Source organism: Rousettus aegyptiacus, unplaced genomic scaffold, assembly GCF_014176215.1.
Source record: "Rousettus aegyptiacus isolate mRouAeg1 unplaced genomic scaffold, mRouAeg1.p scaffold_m13_p_12, whole genome shotgun sequence".
Lineage (NCBI taxonomy): Eukaryota > Metazoa > Chordata > Mammalia > Chiroptera > Pteropodidae > Rousettus > Rousettus aegyptiacus.
In genome coordinates, this window is record NW_023416287.1 from 94,029,451 (window position 1) to 94,049,232 (window position 19,782).

The 19,782-nt window shown below is 64.8% G+C and overlaps 1 protein-coding gene across 1 annotated transcript; it reads right to left on the bottom strand.

Moving 5' to 3' along the window:
• Positions 1 to 9,725: 9,725 nt before the first annotated feature.
• LOC118609931 (proapoptotic nucleolar protein 1-like) lies at positions 9,726 to 10,244 on the bottom strand. Its single transcript, XM_036229032.1, has one exon. It carries the CDS (start codon positions 10,242 to 10,244, stop codon positions 9,726 to 9,728), a length of 519 nt encoding a protein of 172 aa, XP_036084925.1.
• Between the last annotated feature and the right edge of the window lie 9,538 nt (positions 10,245 to 19,782).

Genomic DNA, 19,782 nt, shown 5'->3' on the forward strand with positions numbered 1-19,782 from the left:
CACAATTCGGTGATCGGGACAGATGCGGAGCCGGATTCAAACGTGAACCCCGAGCAGCCACGTGGACGAGCCCAAGAGGGGCGCGGAGGGGCGGCTCGCTGTCCGGCTGGGCCCGGAGCTGAGGCGCCCCTGCCTCCCCGGCATCGGTGGGTGGGGACGCTCCGGGATGAGGCGGGCCGGGCTCCAGACGCCAGAGAGGACCGCTGCCCCTGCCTGAGACGCTGAGGAGCCCTGTGGGGGGGTCCGCCGAGGGCCACAAATTTCCCGCCTGGGCTGGGTTCAGACACAACACAATAATCTAAAATGCAGGACAGAACTCAGGGGCTGATGAGCTTTGCTCTTTAATATGTTTATGTCCTGGCAGGTTTATAAAAGGTAATCTTCGATCCCTGCTGTTTAACGGCGGCCTCCTGCTCACAGCCAGCGAGGCCGCCCCCGCCCGCACCGCCGGGCAAACGGGTGTGCGAAGGGCCTCCACCGACACTCCGAGATGCGCTCAGGTCCCTTTATAGCCTCTTAAGAGCCTCTCTCCTTTTCATAGAACCAAATAAACGCAGAGCTGGAAACCTTGGAGGTGGGGGGAGCCGGCTTCCAGAACCTTCTCAGGACGGATCCTGGGCATCTTGTGAAAGGGCTGGGGGTGGGGCCCGAGAGTCGGCTGTTTGCAACAGCTCCGGGGCCGAGGCCACTGTCCACGGCCACACCGTAGGCAGCTCAGCTCATCCGCCCGCTTTCCTCTGAGGCGAGGGAGCGGAAGACTCGCGGACACAGAGCTCCCCGTCATGTCACTCAGGCGACGAACCGTCCCTCCCTGTCATCTGCTTTTGTCAACTTGCCTTCATCTGCCTTTCTTCTTCGTAAGCTTGTTGCAGGCTCCCAGCTATTTTCAGCACATGCACACACACCCACACACACCTACACGCACACACAAGTGCACACACACCTGTGCACACACTCGTGCACGAATGCACCTACGCGCACAGACACGCGTGCACTCGCATGCACACACGCACGTGCACACACCTCCACACGCACACACGCGCACGCCGGGCCACCGCGGGCAGCGTCCCCGGAACGTGTGGCCGTGAGATGACAGGTGCAAAGCCTGCAGCCCGGCGCGGGGTCTCGGGGACACGCGGGGCGCGGCTGTGCGGGGTTCAGTGCCGCCGCGGTCAGGCCCGAACCCTGCGGGCCACGCCAGGGGTGCTGGTCACAGACACAGTGTCCGGTGCCCGCGTCTGGCCTGCCATTCGTCAAGTCGGCAAACATCCCTGGTTCCAGATCTGAGCGAACTGCCACCTCGCTGACCGCGACGCAGCCCCGCCCTGCACACGGGAGCGGAGGGAGCCACCCGCCCCGGGAGCCTCCGCCCGGCTGCCGGTCCTGCCCCTGGGCCGGACCCCGCGAATGTCCGGGCCCACGTGCAGGCCCCGGGGCCCCGCAGACTCCCGGAGCAGACCCCGCCTCGCGGCCCCGTGGGGGCCCTCGCCGCACAGGCTGCCGGCGGCGTGGGCGACCCCCCAGGGGGAGCTGCTGCCCTCTCCTGCCCGACCGCAAGACGGGGCGCAGGCTGGGAGGGGTGAAGGTCACGCCCTAGGAAGCTCGCAGGGCTGACTCAGAATGACCGCGCTCCCCTTGGTGACAGCTTCCGCAAGACCTCCATCACTCCGGAGCCAGGGGCGGCACCGTTCCATCTGAAATTCAAATTTTCGGTTGTGTAACTTGGCCAGAGTCCAACATGACAAAAAGAAAATTTAAATCTGGCAGCATTTGGTATTTTCCTCTCGGGAGCAACCGTGTGCCTAACGGTTCCACCATCCTGGGGTTCCCACAGCCGCGCCCGAGGCGGGCGGGGGGCCTTCCACCCCGCGCTCACCTGTTCGGAAAGCGGCCACGTTCTCTTTATTTTGGGTTTAATTTTGGTTTGTGTCAAGAGATGGGGAATTTTCAGTCGTTCCTCAGCAAATATAAGAAAATAAGTGAACAGGGTGACCACTCGCACAGGCCTGCTGACCGGTGTGTGGCTTCCGGCCGGACGTGGCATCTGATGCGGTTCCGGTGCGGACGCGGCTGGCGGCTGGGCGGCCCGCGGTGCGGCGCGACCTCACGCCCCGTGTGCACCACGCGGCCGGTCCTCTGGGGCCGAGCCCGGAATCGCCCCGACACGAGCGCCCGCGGCCGGAGCGGCGCCCACGCGCTCGGCCGGCGCCAGCTCTGTGCCGGCCCTGGGGGCCAGCCGAGCCCGGGACACCAGGACCCTCCGCTCACGGCTACGGAGGTGCTGGCGCCCAGGGACTCGGCAGGGCCTCAGCGGGGCCACACTGGGGCGAGCGGCCTCGGGGCGCGCTCTGTCTCCTCCTGTGCTCGTCGCCAGGGTCACGTCTCCTGCCGTGGCGACCACAGGGCGGCCCCGGCTCAGGCGGTGAGGCCGGTGCTGCCTCCCCTCTGGGCCGTGCTGGGGCCGGTCCACCGCCCCGGCGTGTGGACGGGGGCAGGGCCCGGCAGCCCGCGCATGGGTCGAGATGACGGAGAACCTCCCGCTCTGGCGGCTGGCGGGGGACGGGGCCACCAGACCCCGCGGCTCCTCGCCCGGCGGAGGGCGCTGCCTGGCCCCGGGCGGGCGTGGGGTGCAGACGCGAGGCCCTCCAGAAGGCAGTCCCGGGCACCCGCGGCAGGGTCCCTGCTCCGGGGTGACGGGGCGGGGCCCGCTGTCTGGGGGGCTCTTCCGGCCCGCGTTTAACGAGGGGCCCACACGGGACAACAGTGCCTGTGCTTCGCCTCCCGTCCCGGGCCAGCGCCGTCCACCACGGCTGCAGCAGATCACGGGCCTCATCCGTGCGTAATGGAGCAATTAATCTGAAAAGTCTTTAAAGCACGTGCAGGGAGGGGACACCGTGCTGCTGGCCGCGGCCGACTGGAGCGCACTGGCGGGCGGCGGCCTCCCCTGGCCGCGCCCCGCACCCCTCCCCGCCGCGGGGCCCTCTCGCTGCGCCTGGCCTCGGCGTGGCCTCGGCGGCAGCGATGCGGCCGGCAGAGGGTACGACGTGACAAGACGGCTTCGCGCGTCCAGGGGGAGAGAAAGTGGCCAGGAATGGCCCCAGGAGCCTTTCATTCATCCGAGAAAAAAGGGCTTCGGCAGAAACGCCACATGGAAGACAGCGGGTGACGGAGGCTGAAGCCACGTGCGGCACCCGAGCGGCAGCGCGAGGCACACCCGCCCCCCACCGCCCAGCGGCCCCCGCACGCAGACAGCGCAGCCCGCGCGCCCATCCCGCGCGGTCCCACCCGCTCAGAGCGACCGTCCCAGCCGGGGACGCCAGCGGGACCCGAGCTCCCGCACACCGCGCCGAGGGTCCCCGCTGCCAGGAGCGGGGGGTCCCGCCGACTGCGCACGCGCGGGTGAGCAAGGCGCACGAGGGGGCGAAGTGCGGTTGGGGGCGAGCCGCGCCGGGGGCGGGGCGTCTCGGGGGCGCTGGACTGTGAGTGCGGGTCCCTGGCAGGCAGCGGCGAGGCTGGGCCCTGGCCGCAGGGCACCGCTTGGCGGGGCAGGCCATGTCCGGGCCCACCCTGAGTGGGGGGGGGGCCGCGCCCGCGCGTCCGGAGCTGCCCTGTCCAGGGCCTGGCTTGTCCCCGGGTGTGACCGCTGGGAGGGACGCCCCGCGCTGCTCAGACGGGCTCCGTGCCGCGGGACAGGCGGGCGGCCACGTGGGGCGGCAGATGGGGCAGGGCGGGCGCAGATGGAAGCCAGTCGGCGGCGGGAACGCCTCGTGATGGAAACCGGGCCTCGAGGGCTGTCGACGGCCCCCGTCAGCACAGACACACGGCAGCCGCGCGCCCACGCGGGGGGCACCGCGCAGGGGACCGCGAGCGAGGGCGCGAGGCTGCGAGTCCCACGAAAGGGCCACACGCTGCCTAAGCGTGTGGGGAGATGGGCGTTTCTATTAGAGACGGTGCAGGAATGAAGGCGCCAGGGCAGAAGGAGCAGCAGGGCCGGGACGGCCTGGGGGGCGGCGCGCGCTGCGGGCCGTTGCGGCGGCTGCGCCTGGCGGGAGGGGAGGGGGCCTTCGGGACACCAGCCGCGCAAACAGGCACCGCGGCCACACCTGCGGACGGCCAGCCGAGCGCCAGGACGCGCCGACCACGTCCCAGGAAGAAGGGGCGGCAGGCGGGGCGAGAGCTGGGAGCAGGGCACAGCCCCTCCCGACGAGGCCGGCCCCGAGGGCGGCGGGGACTGCCGCTCTGGCCGTGGGGACCGACTTTGCCCCGTCTGGGTGTGTCGTGTGTGGGAGAAAACGTGTCCCTTTTCTCCTCTCACGAGTCTCCTGCCTCTGCGATCTGAGCCACCTGCTTTCTCTGAAGATCGAAGCTGGGCGGCTCGCTTGGGAGGAAGATTTTAAAGCCCACTTACGGCTGAGCGGAGACGGAGAAGCCATCGGCCTCCCCATGCAGCACCCCAGCCTGCCCCATCCCAGGGCCGCTGTCCCATCCCCACAGGTTCAATGGCCGGGGGCGGGGGGTGCCGCCTGCATGGGGAGCTTCTTCTGAGTCAAGTCCCAGGCTCTCGGGCACACCCGGCACCGGTAGGTGCTCGGCTGACACGTGGACGAATATTTACTAAGCTGAGTCGAGGTGAGTGATCTGCTCCCCAATACTGAGCAGCTGCGGACCCCACTCTGCTCACAGAATGAAGCAATTCGATTACTTTCAAGTGTCCTTACATAAAATTTGAGATTGTCTCTGAGATGCATGACACAAGCAAAATCGAGGGTTAAATTCATAAGCACCGAATTGATAGAGGCGGTAAAAGGTTCTCGATTACGCTGAAGACTTACACGATAAGAGACATTCTCAAAAATGCCATGCTGCTCACTGGATCAGGGACAGTTCGCACCAACAAAGCGATGCTGAGAAGCGTTCTGTAAATTTGCCATTAAAATGTGACTTTGAACATTTAGAAATACAGAGCAACACAGCCTCGCTCGCCTGGCAGCGGGGGAGAGAAGGCCCAGCCGCCGGAGGTCCGCCCCGCGCTTGCCGCGCACGCGCACGGGCAATAGGTCCCGGAGACAGGCCTGCCTCGCCGCAGCCAAGGAAGCCGGGCGCACACAGAGGCCGGGCAGCGGCCAGGGCAGCGCGGCTGCGCTCGGAGCAGCTCACAGAGTTACGCGCACATAACTCAGGAGCACGCCTGGCTCTCGCGTGCACGCCCGCCCCTCCCCCTTGCATGCCCGGCTCCTGCGTGCACACCCGGCTCTCCAGTGCACGCCCGGCTCCCGTGTGCATGCCCGACTCCCGTGTGCATGCCCGGCTCTCGTGTGCACGCCCGACTCCCGTGTGCATGCCGGGCTCTCCAGTGCACACCCGGCTCCCGTGTGCACGCCTGGCTCCCGCGTGCACGCCCGGCTCCCGCGTGCACGCCCGGCTCTCCAGTGCACACCCGACTCCCGTGTGCACGCCCGGCTCTCCAGTGCACGCCCGGCTCCCGCGTGCACGCCCACCTCCCGAGTGCACGCCCACCTCCCGTCTGCACGCCCGACTCCCGCGTGCACGCCCGACTCCCGCGTGCACGCCCGCCTCCCCAGTGCACGCCGTCTGTTCGCAGAGCCGAGCTTTGCCGTCAAGGGCACGTGTGGCGGCCTGGAAGACACAGTACAGAGGGAGCGCGTCCCCCAGGGGGCTGCTTCCCGTCCGGAGCTCAAATTAAGATGAGGAAATAGAAGAACAGGAATGTAGGGCTCGGGGACTTGGGGCAGAGGATGAAATGTCGTGAACAAAGGAGGAAACTTGAGAAAGCGCGGGGGGTGCAGGCTTTGTGCGGGAGACGTTTGATCCATCAAAGTGGAGATGACAGAGCAGATGAGAAGCAGGGGGGGACCGCGGCATCCCACGTACAGGTCGGCGGGCGTCTGGGGGACCCGCGACATGACCTGAGGAATCGCCGACGCTCGCGGGAGAGGAAGGCCAGAGGGGCGCATGCGGGCGGGCCGTCAGGCGGCAGAACGGAGAAGTGGAGGAGGCGGGAGCCCGCGGGAAGGGCCTGGCCGGGAGGGTTGGCTGGCCTCCCCCTGCAGAGCGCGGTGACGGGACTCAGAAACGGGCTCCTTCTGTGAATAAATGAAAGAGAAAGGAAGCCGAGACCCAGGCAGATTCGCTACCAGAAGAACGAACGTGGGCGCAGGGCCGAGGGGGCCAGGGGGGCCCGGAGCGGCGGGCGCGAGGGGCCCGGCATCACCTCCAGCTCTGGAGAGCCAGCGAGCAGGGTCGGGGGGGGGGGGGCGGGGGACAGACAGCAGAAGCCGCGTTGAAGGGCGGGGGCTGGGGAGGGCTGGGCGGTGACAAGGGCCCGGGCTCCTTTACAGGCTCCGGCGTGTTCTGTGACCGATCGTGGCGGTGAGCGCAAACTCGGTGACACCATCGACGTGCACCCTGGGGCGGGTGAAGCCCACAGCGTCTGGATTCCGTCTCTACACAGCTGTGACCCAGAACAGGAGGGAATGGATCATGCGGCTTGGAAAAGCAGTCGGGAAGTGGAAATTACAGTTCAATATCTAGAAGAAAATTACTACTTTGGAAAACACTGGAAAAGGAGGAGGAGATGCCGGGCCCAGCCCCTCCCTCGTTTGTCCGCGCTCGAGATCGCCGACACGCTCCGGTGCCAGGCCCTCGCAGGGCGCAGCCCGGCCGCGTGTCCCTGCGGGCCGCCGTGGTCAGGCTGGGTCCAGCCACGCCCACAACGGTGTCCACGGCAGAGCGTTTTACGAGACGGCGGGAACGTGTCAGGTAACAGTGGCGCAGCACAGGAGTGTTACTTCTGCACACTCGCTAAGGTGCTGTGGGCGCCTGGAAAGCATTGCAAGTGTTTATTTCCTGTTCAGGGGTGAAAATCCAGCGCGTGTTACGATGCTAGTTTCACATATAAACAAAAACATTTTCATGTTGAGAAAGTACCAAAACAGCAACAGTGACAAAGTCTTAACAGATGGAAATACAGGGAGTTTCTTATTTTCTCCTTTACATCTCTCACGGAAAGGCTACTAAGTTTCTACGAGGCCACTTGTCACATATGAAAACCACGAAGACCACGCAAATGTTTCTCCCTCCCCTGAAGCAGAAGCCGCACGGAGGGCGGACGCAGCCACCAAGAGTGCACTCCGTGTTCTGCAGGGAGAGCAGCAGGGAGCAGGGAGCCTGCTGGGAGGCGCAGGCCACCGCGCGCCATCCGGTCCCCTGGCAGCCCTGCCCTGTCGCCCCGACGCCGCCGAACGGCGGTCTCAGCAACGATCAGAAACAGAGTGAAACATTCTGAAATCCGGAGACTAAGCAATAAAAACAGCAAAAGGGAACGAGGTGCAAAGGGAAAACAAGGGGCCCGCAGAGGCGAGAGGCGCGCGGGTGCAGGCGCCGTCCGGGGGGCGCGCGGGGCCGCTGGGCGCACGTGCTCAGTCACGGGGAGAGAGCCGGGGCACGTGAACGAAGGCTGTCAGCCGGCTCGTGTTGCCGGCAGCCTCTGCAGGTGCCGGGCTGTCGGTGGGCGGGAAGCTGGGCAGCCCGACCTCCCCGAGGGACCCCTGGGTCTCGAGTACCAAACGCCTTGGTTTGCAGACTTGCCAGGGTTTTGTTTCAACATTCCTGAAACAATCTAGATCATTACTGCTTTGTAAGCATCTAAAATAACCGTGGTGATTGGTTCGTTTACTGCGGGCCAGATGTGTCCCGGTATCAACTCAGTTCATTGGGAGAACAGTGAAGTAGGTTCTACTACAATTCCCATTTTGTAGACAGGAACCAGACAGAAAGTGACTTGGTCAAGGGCACACACACTTCTAAGCGGTGGCGCAGGGTCTGCACCGGCCGAGGCCAACAGGCAAACACTGCACGGCTTCAAAAGGGGCGGGCGGGGAGGCGGGGGCTGCAGGAAGTCATACTGAACGGACCACGTTTGTTTTGGGGTTGGGTTTGTTTTGGTAATATTGGTGGGCCCGGCAGTTCAGAGGCCTGATCGGTTATATTCGCTTTCAGAAAGGCCTTTAATTGTCTCCATTGATACCTCTGCCCGAAACGGAAACTGCTAGAAGTCTGGAGAGGGACAGCCGATCAGGCCCCAGGCAGGTTGTCAGCCCGCACCGAAGCTGCCAAGCCCCTGCTGTGACAAGGCCGACCGTGGGCTCAGCCTGGCTGGACCCACGCCGTGATGGCTGAGGCGAGATGCCGCCCGATGGGGAGACAGACTCCCAAACGGGCTGGTATAAACGAATGAGGCCAAACTGAAGGGGAACCGGCGGAACGTGCTGCAGCCGGATCTCGCGGATCGGTGTCACCGGGAGCGAAGGATCGGGGCCTGACACGCGGCCGCTCAGGGAGAGGCCGCTGGGCTCCGGGCTCTGCGAGACGCCAGGGCCCAGAGAACGGGACGCGGTGCCGGGAAGGGCAGGCGAGCCTGCGGCGGGAGCACCCAAGGCGGGAGCACCCAAGGCGGGAGCGCCCAAGGCGGGAGCGCCCAAGGCGGGAGCACCCAAGGCGGGCTGTCCGGAACAGGGAGGGGACAGGCTGTCCGGACACCCCGCCCGGCCGCAGCACCCCAGGGGCTGATGCCAGGTGCGGCCGGCAAGAGCCCGCCCGAGCTTGTCCCCCGTGAGGGACAGGGATGGGACTGCTGAGCGGGACAAACCACACGCACCCATCTGCGGAAAGAAAGCCCCCGTGCTGGGTACTCACCGCGCACGGGGCGCTGCCGGCAGCTTCCGGGGCGTTCTCTGTGGGCTTGCTTGGTTCGGCGAGTGTTCCTCAGGGCTGGAGGCTTCTGTGGACACAGGAGTCCTGCCTCGTTGACAGGCGGTGGCCGGTGCTGGGCAAGGCAGACTCTGCCCCACCTGAGGGACACTCGCGGACAGACAGCCGCCAGAGACACGTCCCCAGGGAGGTGGCCTTGCAGGGCTGGGAGGCCAGGCCTCCTGCACAGGAGACTTCTCCCCGCTGCGTTCAGGCTCAAGCCGCGCCAGGCTCCCTTCTGTAAGGCCACGGTGACAGCCTGGTAATCCTGGCCCCTCCGCCTGCTGGCCCACCCAGCAGGGGCTGCGGGAGGCCCCCAGCCGCCCTTGGCCCCAGGGCTGCTTTGGGGTGTGTGAGGGGAGGCTCTACGCCTCCATGCCCCTGTGTGTAAGCGCCTGTGAGTGAGCGTGTGTGTGTTGTGAGAGTGTGCACGCACACGCAAGTGTACGTGTGCGTGTGTGTATGTGAGTGTGTGTGCGGGAGCATGTGCGGGACTGTGCGAGAGCGTGTGTGTGCACGCGCATGAATGCGAGTGTGAGCACGCGAGTGTGCTTGCGCGAGTGTGCGTGAGTGAGCCCGTGTGCCCTTCGCGCTGGTGGCCGCGGTGCGCAGGGCGGTCCGCACCTCGCGCGCCCCAGAGTTCGCTCCCAGCGGCCGCGGATCGGGCCGCGGATCGGGCCGCGGGCGGAGGCGCCGGCGGGTCCGCTCGGCCCTGGGACCCGCGGCCGGCGCGAGGGGGCGCCGCGCACCCGCAGCCGCGCGGATCGCCGGGGCCCGGCCGGGGGCGGCGCGCGGGGCGGGGCCGGGCTCCGCGGGCTGCGGGCTCCGGGGACTCCGCGCTCCGCCCCGGGGCGGCCGCCGGCCGGCGAGCGGAGTCCGGCCCAGAGGTAAAGTTGTGCGTGCGCGGGGCCCGGGTCTACACCGCGGGGGCCCGGCGCGGGAGCCGCGGCGAGGGTCTACACCGCAAGGTTCGGGGCTGCGGCGGGGACGCGCGCGGACGGTCTGCGCCGGAGGGCGCCGGGGCAGAGCGTGGGCTGGGGGCGCGCTGGGGGCGACGCGCAGGGCCGGGCGGGCCGGGGGCGCCAGTCCGAAGCGGCCACGGTTGGGCGCGCGGGGGACACAGGGGGCTCGGGACAGAGGCGTGCGAGGTGCCCGCGCTCGGCGCCCCGGGCCCCCCGAGCCGGGGCGGGGCGCTGCCGGGCGCCGCCCCCAGCCCCGCGGGGGACGCGCGGACTCCGGCCGCCGAGTGCGCCTTCGCCGAGTCCGCCCGCGCGGGAGCCGGGTGCCGGCCGCCGCCCCGTCTGTCCGCGTCGGACCTCCCGGAGCCAGGTGCGAGCTGCGACATCGGGGCAGCGCGGCGGCCGCAGCCGGGCGGGGGCGGGGGGCTCCCCGCGCACGCCCCGCTCGGAGGCGGGCGCTGCTGGCGCCCGTGGCCGAGCCCTCAGGGCACCCTGGGCCTGTCCTCGCCGCCTCATGCCGCCCCTTGGTGGTGAGATGGACGCCGCCTGCGCACGCTCACACACTCACGCGCGCACATACGGCCACGCGCGCGCACCGCCTTGCCTCTCAGCCTTGCCCTCTCTGGCCGGGGCGCAGACCCGGGAGGCCGTGAGCGGGGAGGAGGGAGCCTTGCTCCGGCGACCAGAAATTCTGCTAACTCGGGCCGAGGGGGCCCCTCGCTGGCCCGCCGAGTCGGGGCTGGGGGCTGCGGGGTCAGACTGGGGCGGACAGAGTCCCCGCGGGCGCGGAGGGCAGACGCGGAGCAGGTCCTGGGTCTCCCGCGCGGCTGGTTGGCGCGCCGGGCCGGGCGAGCTGGGCCCCCTCCCAAGCCCGCGGGTCCCCCGGACCTCGTGGCTCCCGTGCGCCCCCGCGTGTTTGCGCTCCCGTGGTCCCGGGGTGACTGGCGGAGCCCCCTCTCAGCCGGCCTCAGTCGGGCGAATTCGGTTTCTGGTTTCTGGCTCTCGGAGAGCAGATGGGCTCATGGGCTTTGACCCCCTTCGTCCCCTTTGTCGCCTGTCCCGAGACCGCAGCCCAGAGCTGGGTTTGGGCTGGATGGATGCCCTTCGGCCTTTACAGTTCCAGAACCTCCTTCTCCCCCCACCCCCCGCTGGTCCCTGGGGTGTGCGCTCAAGGTGGACGTTTGGAGCAGATGGTTGTGAGATGGATCCGACTGTGGGTGCTTCGGGGTGCCTCCGCTAGGGGGTGGCCTCTGAGGAACCCCAGTGCCCAGCTGCTTCCTGCTTCAGCCCTGCTCAGGGGCAGCTGCTGGACGGGAGCCCCCCAAGGTCATCCAGTCTACCAGGCCAGGAAGCGCAGTGCCCTAAGTCCCCAGAGGGCCTCAGGTCTGCTGAGAAGCCCCAGGGGGTGGCTCCCACCCACCGGTGGGTTTAAGCGGAGGCAGTGTGCCCCGCCCCCCACCTCTAGGTCCTGCAGGGGACTCAGCTGGCCCCACTTAGTCACTGGGATGGAATCGCCTGGCTTGCATGGTGGATTTGGGGGGCATCATGCCACATTTGGGGGTGCAGTCCAGCCACACACATGCACAGGATTCCACAGTGCTGCCAAGAAAGGACTATTACATTCGCAGCTTGGTTGGGGGCACGTTATGAAAACAGCTTTCAGACTCTCGAGGCCAGTGCCAGAGAGCGTTCTGACGCTTCCTCTTCGATGTACTGTGCAGCCGTTTTTTATACCTCGATATTTTCATAATTTAGGAAAGCACTGGGTGTTTTGCAGGCCTGGGAGAAGGAGGGGCGTGCGTTCCGGGCTGGGGCTGAGCGGGAGGCTGTGCAGCTTCTCCTCGGTGCCTGGCACGGAGTCCTGTGCACGCCAGATGCTCTGGAAATATGTGCTGGTGGGTTAATCGAGTCATAATTAAGAGCTGCTACGGCGTGTGGCCGGCCGGCATCACCACGCTCGCAGGCGTGCGCCGTAATTAGCGGGCGGCCAGGACGCAGGCCGGAGGGCTGACAGGGCGCCGGTTTGCCTGGCAGAGGCAGGTGGGTCTGAGCGCCCGGGGCCTCGGGCCCCGGGCAGGCGGGAACCGGCCGCGCGGCCCCCTCCGCGGCCCACGGGTTGGCTGCTCTTCCGGAGCGGAGGGAGTGGGGCGGGGCGCCTCGCACAGGCAGCGGGAGGGCAGGGCTGGGGGTGTTGGAGTGGGAGGGCCTCGCTCCTGCAGCCGGTGCGGATGTGTGGGGGCGGGAGAGCAGGGAGCAGATGGGGCCCCCCCAGGCAGGAGCAGCCCCGAGGGGGCCGCTGGGCCCCACGAGGAGGACGTCGGGCGTCCTGGGGTCTGCACGGCTTGTGCCACGTCTGAGCACCGTGTCATGCTGGGCATCTCAGGAGGAGAGGGGCGACTAGCTCCACTGTCTGCCGGGTCCTCACTCCACACTGAATGGGGGTGTCGTCCGCAGCCTCAGGGCTGGTGGGGCGCAGGCTCCGCACACCCTGCCCTTTTGCAGGAGACTGATCTGCACCTCACAGTTTGAGGTGCACTTGGGCCTCAGGCCTTAAAGAGACACAGCCTCACCTCTCACCACCTGCACCTTCCCGAGAGCGCCAGCAGCTCTCAGGGTGGCAGATGCAGAGGGGGCCGGCCCCTCAGGGTTGAGGTGCTCCCCCCACCTGCGCTCTGCTCACCTGCGCTCCTCCCACCTGCGCTCCGCCCACCTGCGCTCCGCCCACCTGCGCTCCCCCCACCTGCGCTCCGCTCACCTGCGCTCCGCCCACCTGCGCTCCCCCCACCTGCGCTCCGCTCACCTGCGCTCCCCCCACCTGCGCTCCGCCCACCTGCGCTCCGCCCACCTGCGCTCCGCTCACCTGCGCTCCCCCCACCTGCGCTCCGCCCACCTGCGCTCCCCCCACCTGCGCTCCCCCCACCTGCGCTCCGCTCACCTGCGCTCCCCCCACCTGCGCTCCGCCCACCTGCGCTCCGCCCACCTGCGCTCCCCCCACCTGCGCTCCGCCCACCTGCGCTCCGCTCACCTGCGCTCCGCTCACCTGCGCTCCACCCACCTGCGCTCCCCCCACCTGCGCTCCGCCCACCTGCGCTCCGCCCACCTGCGCTCCCCCCACCTGCGCTCAGCTCACCTGCGCTCCGCTCACCTGCGCTCCGCCCACCTGCGCTCTCCCCACCTGCGCTCCGCTCACCTGTGCTCCCCCCACCTGCTCCCCCCACCTGCGCTCGGCTCACCTGCGCTCCGCTCACCTACGGGCACCTGTGGGCACCCTGGGCTGTGCTTGCCCAGCCAGATTGTCTGTAAGAACAACCTAAATCAGGAAACTTTGGGAAGCAACTCAACCGAATGTCAAGCTGAAATCGGCAGCTGGGGTGGGGTCGGAGCTGCAGAGCCCCGCAGAGCCCCCCGGAACCCCGCAGAGCCCGCAGAGCGGGGCGGAGCCCCGCAGAGCCCCGCCGAGGGCCCCAACAGCAGGCCCAGCAGGGCTGCTCCTCGTGGCTGGTGCGGTCAGGCCGGCCAGCTGCACACACCGGTTACTCAGAGCCGTGTTGCTGGTGCCCTCGGAGCTCGGGAGGGCAGGTGCTCACGCCCTGGGCCCCGTGGGCCCCGAGATGTTGGCCAGATCCAGTAACTGGTATTTCCCGGCTCCTCCCATGTCCATGAGGCCAGACAGGCAGACGCTCAGCCCTGTGACTCTCAGAGGAGAAACTCGCGTGGACGAAAGGGAACCAGAGGGCAGTCACTCTGCAGGAGAAGACGCCACGCTTCCGCGTGGTTGCGCGTTCAGAACAAGACTAACTGAAAGGTGACGTGTGGACCGCAGAGAAGACCTCGACGTCACTCTGTCAGATCAGCGAGGCTGAGACCCTGCAGAGCTCCCAGGCCCGTGGCCAACCCCAGCACTGCTCCTGGGTCCCCTGTGCCGTGTCCTGCGCCTCTGCCGGCCCCGTGGGGTGGCTGCAGGTGGGGGCATCTCCTGGTCTAGCGGTCTGTCCCTCGGCGCCCCGGGTCACACCTGCTCTGCCCCTGCCCGGAGCTGGCCACGCTGGTCCTGGCCGCTTGCTGAGGAGGGCAGACGGCGCGGGCGCTGAGCCAGGCTGCCGTTCTGGGATGTTAGCTTTCTATGGACTTTAAGTCCCATGGGACACTGGGTAGTGCTAGCACATGAACCCCAAAGGCTGGAACTCGGGGCCCAGAAGAGCCCCCAAACCCTCAGGCCAATCCGAACATTGCAGATGTTTCACTAAATTCTAGGCAAATCCCCCTTTGTAAAGGATTCATGTGGTGAGAAACACCTTAGTCCCCACTGGGCTCCGCTGGCCCCAGGAGCGGCTGAGGACACCTGTGGGCGTGGCCTCTGGGGCGTGGCCTCTGGACCGCGCCCTTGTGTGGTGAGGAGGGTGCCTTCCCCCACGCCCGCTGTGCTCACCTGGCGGGATGCCTGCCTGCCAGGCTCGAGCCACATCTGGGGTGCAGTCGGGGGGCGGGGGCGAAGCATCGGCGTGTCGCAGGTCGCAGGCCTGGTTTGGGTCTGGGGTCACCGTATAAACCGTGCTTCCTGCTGTGGGTTTGCAACAACGGAAAGACCCAGCCCGGCCCCCGCGTGGCTGCTGGAAGCTCCAGTCTCCTCTCTCTGAGTTCAGTTTAGGGAGGTTTAGAAATTCCCGAAAGCACTTAGTTAAGAAGCTGAGGAGGACGGCAGCAGGCCCCTGCCCTGGCCTCACGGGTGGCTGGTGGCACCCCATCCCGCAGGATTCCTCGCCTGACTCGGGTTGGGGTGCAAGGACACCCCTGTGTCCTCCCCTTCCCCGGCAGAGCGGCGTCTGGTGCTCTGCCTGAGCCGCCGGCAGCTCCCCACCATCTCCCTGACAGCGGCCAAACCTGCGGCTCGTACCAGCCCCGAAGAGGGTCCCTTCCTGGCTTGTTTCTTCATTTTGGGGGGGCGGGGGTAGGCGCCTCGCGTGTGGATGAACAGGGGAAACATGCATGTCAGGTTTATGTCTGTACATTTCATTAACGTCACAGCAGTTAAGGCCGTGGAGTGAAGAGCTTCAGCGAAATGTAAGACGTGTTAGAGGGGGAAGCCCGGTGTGGGCCAGCTGGTCGCCAGGGCCGTGGGCACCCGGCAGCCCCTGTGGCCGAGCAGGCGGCCTGCGAGAGGCACAGCCCGTTTGTCTGTCCCCTTCCCGGAGTGCTGTGCTCGGCTCTGCCTGCTTCGAGCGGGTTCACAGTTAATTCGAGAAAATGACAGTTTCTGACTGTGAACAAATTTCCTTGATTTTTTTCCAGCATAAGGAACAAAAGACATCTTTTAGATGAGGAAAGATAGGAAATGTATATCATTGGCTTCTTTAATACTCACCAAATTACTAAAAGAAAATTCTGGAGTCTCAGGAAACATGGCCATGTGGGAGCAACGCTCTGGATAAACAACTTGGATTTTATCTCCGGAAATCGCGATGCGTCCTTCTTCTCAGAAACCCACTGCAGGGGCTTCCCGGGGCTCACCGCTGCCAGCAGGTCCAGGCCAAGGCGGGCCCCAGGGCCCCAGGGGGGCCAACAGACCCGCTGCCGCGAACGGGGAGGGGACTGGGCAACACCAGGGACCGTGATGTCGGAAGGGAGCCCCGGAGCCAAATCCAATATCGCGGCACTTTCTCCCCTGTGCTTTCTTCTAAGAGTTTTACAGTTTTAGCTCTTGCTTTTAGGTCCTGACCCATTTCGCGTTAACTTCTGCACGAGCCGTTAGGTCAAGGTCCACCTCCTTTCTGAAGTGTGTGAATACCCAGTTCCACCAGCAGCGTGGCTGGAAGTCCCGGCCTTTCTCATTCAGTGGTCCCGCATCGGTGTTGACAGCAGCTTGACGGGGTGCGAGGTTTGCCCCGGGCTCCGCGCCCTCCTTTTGTTTCAAAAGTTAAATTTCTTTCATGATGTGGTTAAAAAAAGGAAAATGAAAAAATTGAGTGACTGGAAAATACGCCATCCTAGAACTTTAAGTCTTACTATTTGCAAAGCAACACGTTACAGAGTAGCGTTCACCCTGAGTTTTCACAGTTTAGCTATGTGTGGATACAAAATATCTCTTCTGTCCATCTGCCCCCAGGAAAGAGGTTTTATTGCCTGAGAATTACAGGAGCAGCTTAGGGGCTCCCACCTGCTCCCTGGCTGGCACCAATTTGACTTAGCTTAATTCTCAGGATAGTAAATGCCAGTAAGGATTTGACAGAAAGGTAGATTTATCATGGTGTCATTTCATAGGATGTCAGTCTTGTCATATAAGAAATTATATGATGCGATTTCCTCCTCCTAAATTAGAAGTGTTGTTCCATTTTCTAGTCCCTAAAATTACTTGCATTTTTTGTTTAAAAAAAAAAAAAAAGCAGAAGAAAAAAATGCCACGAAGGAAATAGAACGCACCTGAGGTGCCACGGCCCACCTGCGTACTGCCAACTCGGTGACGAGGTCGCTTCCAGAGCTCGCTTTGGGCATCCGCCCCCAGAGAGAAGCCGCGTGTAAACACACGCTGTCGCGCAGCCTGTGCTGTTCTGGACGTTGCTTTTTCTGTCACGGGCATCGCTCCCCAGAGCCGAAGGGGACGCCTGAGGGCAACGAGGCAGGCCCTGCAGGGGCCGAGGTCTGCGAGCAAGCCGTCAGGGCGCGGGCTTTTGTCCCGGGGGTGTGGGCCGGCTGGGGGACCTGAGAGGGGCTGGACCGGGAGGGGAGGGCCTGGGAGGGGCGGCCTGGCGGGAGGCTGCTGCGCACCCCCGGGGGTGCGGCTCCCTCTGCGAGGAAGTCACTGCTGCAGGGGACCCAGCTGGGGCGGGGCTTCTGGGCGCAGTCGGCCCCGCCCACACCGCACTGCGGCGAATGTCACCACCGCACACGGCTGTCTCTCCGTGCGCTGTCCTGTCCCAGGGGAACACTTGTCTAATAACACTGACTTGACGAAGAAGTGACCAACTGAGAATGGTCGCGAGGGGAAAGCGAGCATCCCGCGCCTGGAGCTTGCTTTGCGGGCGCCCCCGCTCCGCTCGGGCAGCTGGGAGGTGCGGCTTGGCGCTTGCGGGGCCGCCTGCTCTCACGAGGGTCATCCAGGGACCCTCACCCAAGGCGCAGAGCATCCTGGGGGCGCAGAGCTGGGCTGTGGAAATAGCGGCTGCTTAACACCCCCCACCCCACCGCGTGCAGGGGCCAGCGGGAAGGGGGGGGTTGTCCCCTGAATCCACGGGAACTTCATGCTGAGTCTCCTCCAGGCTCCCCTCAACTCTGGCAGCTCTGTCTCTGTGAAGACGTCCACTTGGCGAGTGGCACTGAAGGCCTGGGCGGGAAAGCTGCCCGGCCAGTGGCCAGCGGCCAGCGAGGGCTCAGGCTGGGGCAGGGCGGGGCTCAGAGTTCTCAGCCTCAGACGGCAGAGGCCACAAAGGAGCTGTTGCTGTGTGTGTGTTTTGTACCACGATCACCCAGGTAGAAGTCGGTAGGCGCGGGACCAGGTGCTGGGGGCCCCTGGACACGCTGAGGGTCCATCCACGGTCCCAGGAGCATCAGGAGAAACCGGGCGGTTTGGGGGCTGCTGGGAGGAGAGATGGGACTCACAGGAGGGTGACCCCCCTCCAGGCTGCGGGCTGGGCACCAGCAGTCCCTGGACGGGTGACTGGCCGAGGCCCGCAGCTCCGGGCACTTCACCATGGGGCGGGCGGACTCTCCGGTCTCTGGGCTCCAGCCCAAGAGTGCTCACGTGAACAGCCAGTTCAGATGAACACTGGCCGAACATCGCAGACAAACGTGTGCATCCTCGTTCCCTGAGCCACACCGCGGAGCAGACGCAGCAGCTGGGGCTGTGCCGGAACGTGGCACTCTGCACGGGCGTCTCAGGCTCCGCACGCTAGGGTGTGACATTGTGCAGGTGAGGACATCCCGGGGACGGCAGCAGGGTAGGGTGCGAGGACCCCAGGGCCACGCTGACTGATTGCCCTGAGGAGACCAGCGAGATGTTTTTGTAAGTACAGACTATTCTAAGGTTTGTCTGGAATTGGTTCCACAGCCTAGCGGTTAGCACATCTGCGTTACACACAGAAGGCCCTGGGTTCGAGCCCCAGCAGAGCCACGGAACAGACCCCGGGTGCCCCAGGCCCGGAGGGCATGCCGAGCGCGTGTGGGAGGGGACACCTCGCCTTCAGAGATCCAGTTCTTAAGGGGAAACGGCAACATCCATAAGTCAGGGGAGGAAGCGGTGTGTGCGTGTAGGGGAGGGATTAAAAAAAAGAAAATACAAAAAAAAATTAGATTGAAAGGAAGGGAACGGGAATGGACAGAACTTTTGAAAAGAAGAAAAGCGTGGGCGGAATCAGCCCACCCGGCCTGGAGACTGGCGCGGGGCGGGGGTCGTCCAGACCGCGTGGCATTGGTGGGGAGAATGTCCACCGGGCGGCGGCACAGGGCAGAAGACCCGGAAACGGGCGCGCACGAGTGTGCCCAGCCGGACTGGAGGCTTCAGAAGGGATTCAGCAGAGGAGACGCCACGGCACGCGGTGCTGCGGCCGTTAGACGCCCGCAGGCCAAAGCGTGGACGCGGACACCAGCCCCGCGGCTTCTGCGGGAAGGAGCTCAGCGTGGGTCGTGGCCCACGGTGTGAAATGTAAAGTGACACGTTTTAGGAAAAGAATCGCAGAAAACCTTTGGGTTGTTGGACGAGGCTTATTGACACCAAAAGCATGATACGTTGGACTTTATCAAAAGTAAAACTTTGCTTCGCTGGGCATTCATCCCAGAGGGAAGAAAAGCCTTTATCGAAATGTTTACAGCAGCTTCGTCCGTAATGCTCAAGTCTCGGAGGTGAGCCAGCTGTCCTTCAACAAGCCGTGGCATGCCCGCACCGGGCGAGGTCACCAGGAGCGAACTGCCCGCCCAGCAGCAGCCCAGTGAGCCTCCAGAGGATTACGCCGAGTGGAACAATCCAGCCCTGAACGGTCCCCTCACAGTGCAGGTGCGTTTCCACACCATTCTCGGGATGGCAGAGGCGTCGAGACAGAGTCAGGCCCGGCTGTGGGACCCGGCCTGGTGTGCGCGGGTGAGGCCGAGTGAAGGCTTCCTGTGATCTCTACAGCCTCAGAAGCAAAGCTTCCTCTGTGGAGCTCTGCTGCATACACCTTGCTTTGCGGGTAGGGTTATTAGTTACCAAATTTTATGTATCATGGGTTTGGAGATTATATGTGGTTATCATAAATCATGACCGAAGGAAATAGTCAATTTCTGTCACCAACATGGCTAAAAATAGACCTAATTAGCAACTTTCCAATTCTGTTCATAGAATTTTAGAAGCCTCTTGTAATTTGTGACTTCGACATATAGAAAATAAATCCATTTCAAAACAAGAATTGAACACACCTGAGTTTAATGGTCAGCCATTATAGACACAATCCTAATAGTTCTTTTATTTCAAGCTGAGGAAACTCCAAGGGAGTCACGTTTTATTTAAGATTAGTTGTCCTGGAAGATGGGGGAAGACGGAGCTGCAAACAACTGTGGCCTCTTTGTCGGGTGCTGGGTGTGTCTGCACGTCAGGCCTCAGCCGCAGGGGGGTCGGCGACCAAAGGCACATCCTGTCCCTGTCACGGCTCCCTGTTGTCACGTGGCCTGCCACGTGTCTGTCCTCGCGAACCTGGGTCGCGGCAGAGGGGACGTGTCCAACCGCAAAGGCAGGCGTGCGCCCGGAAGCCAGCAGATCGGGGAGGGCTCACCGAGACGCCGCTCCCCTCCCTGAAGTGACACTTTTGGCCCCCGGGGTGGCTGGCGGTGACAGGAGCTGAGGGAGACGTGAGTGAGTGTGACAAGTTTACAAGACACGCGAACCCAAAGGAGGCAGGGGACACCTTGAGGAAGCCTGTCTCTGCCGGGTGAGTTATCGCCACACCCGTGGTGTGCAGCTGGCTTTCAGGCTGAGGTCGCCCCACTCTGAGCTTCCTCCTCTGTGACATCCTCGTTTTGGGGGCAGCTTGGGGCGACTGGCCCCCCGACAGCCTCAGGATGCCACCAGCCTCTGCACTGGTACCTAGCT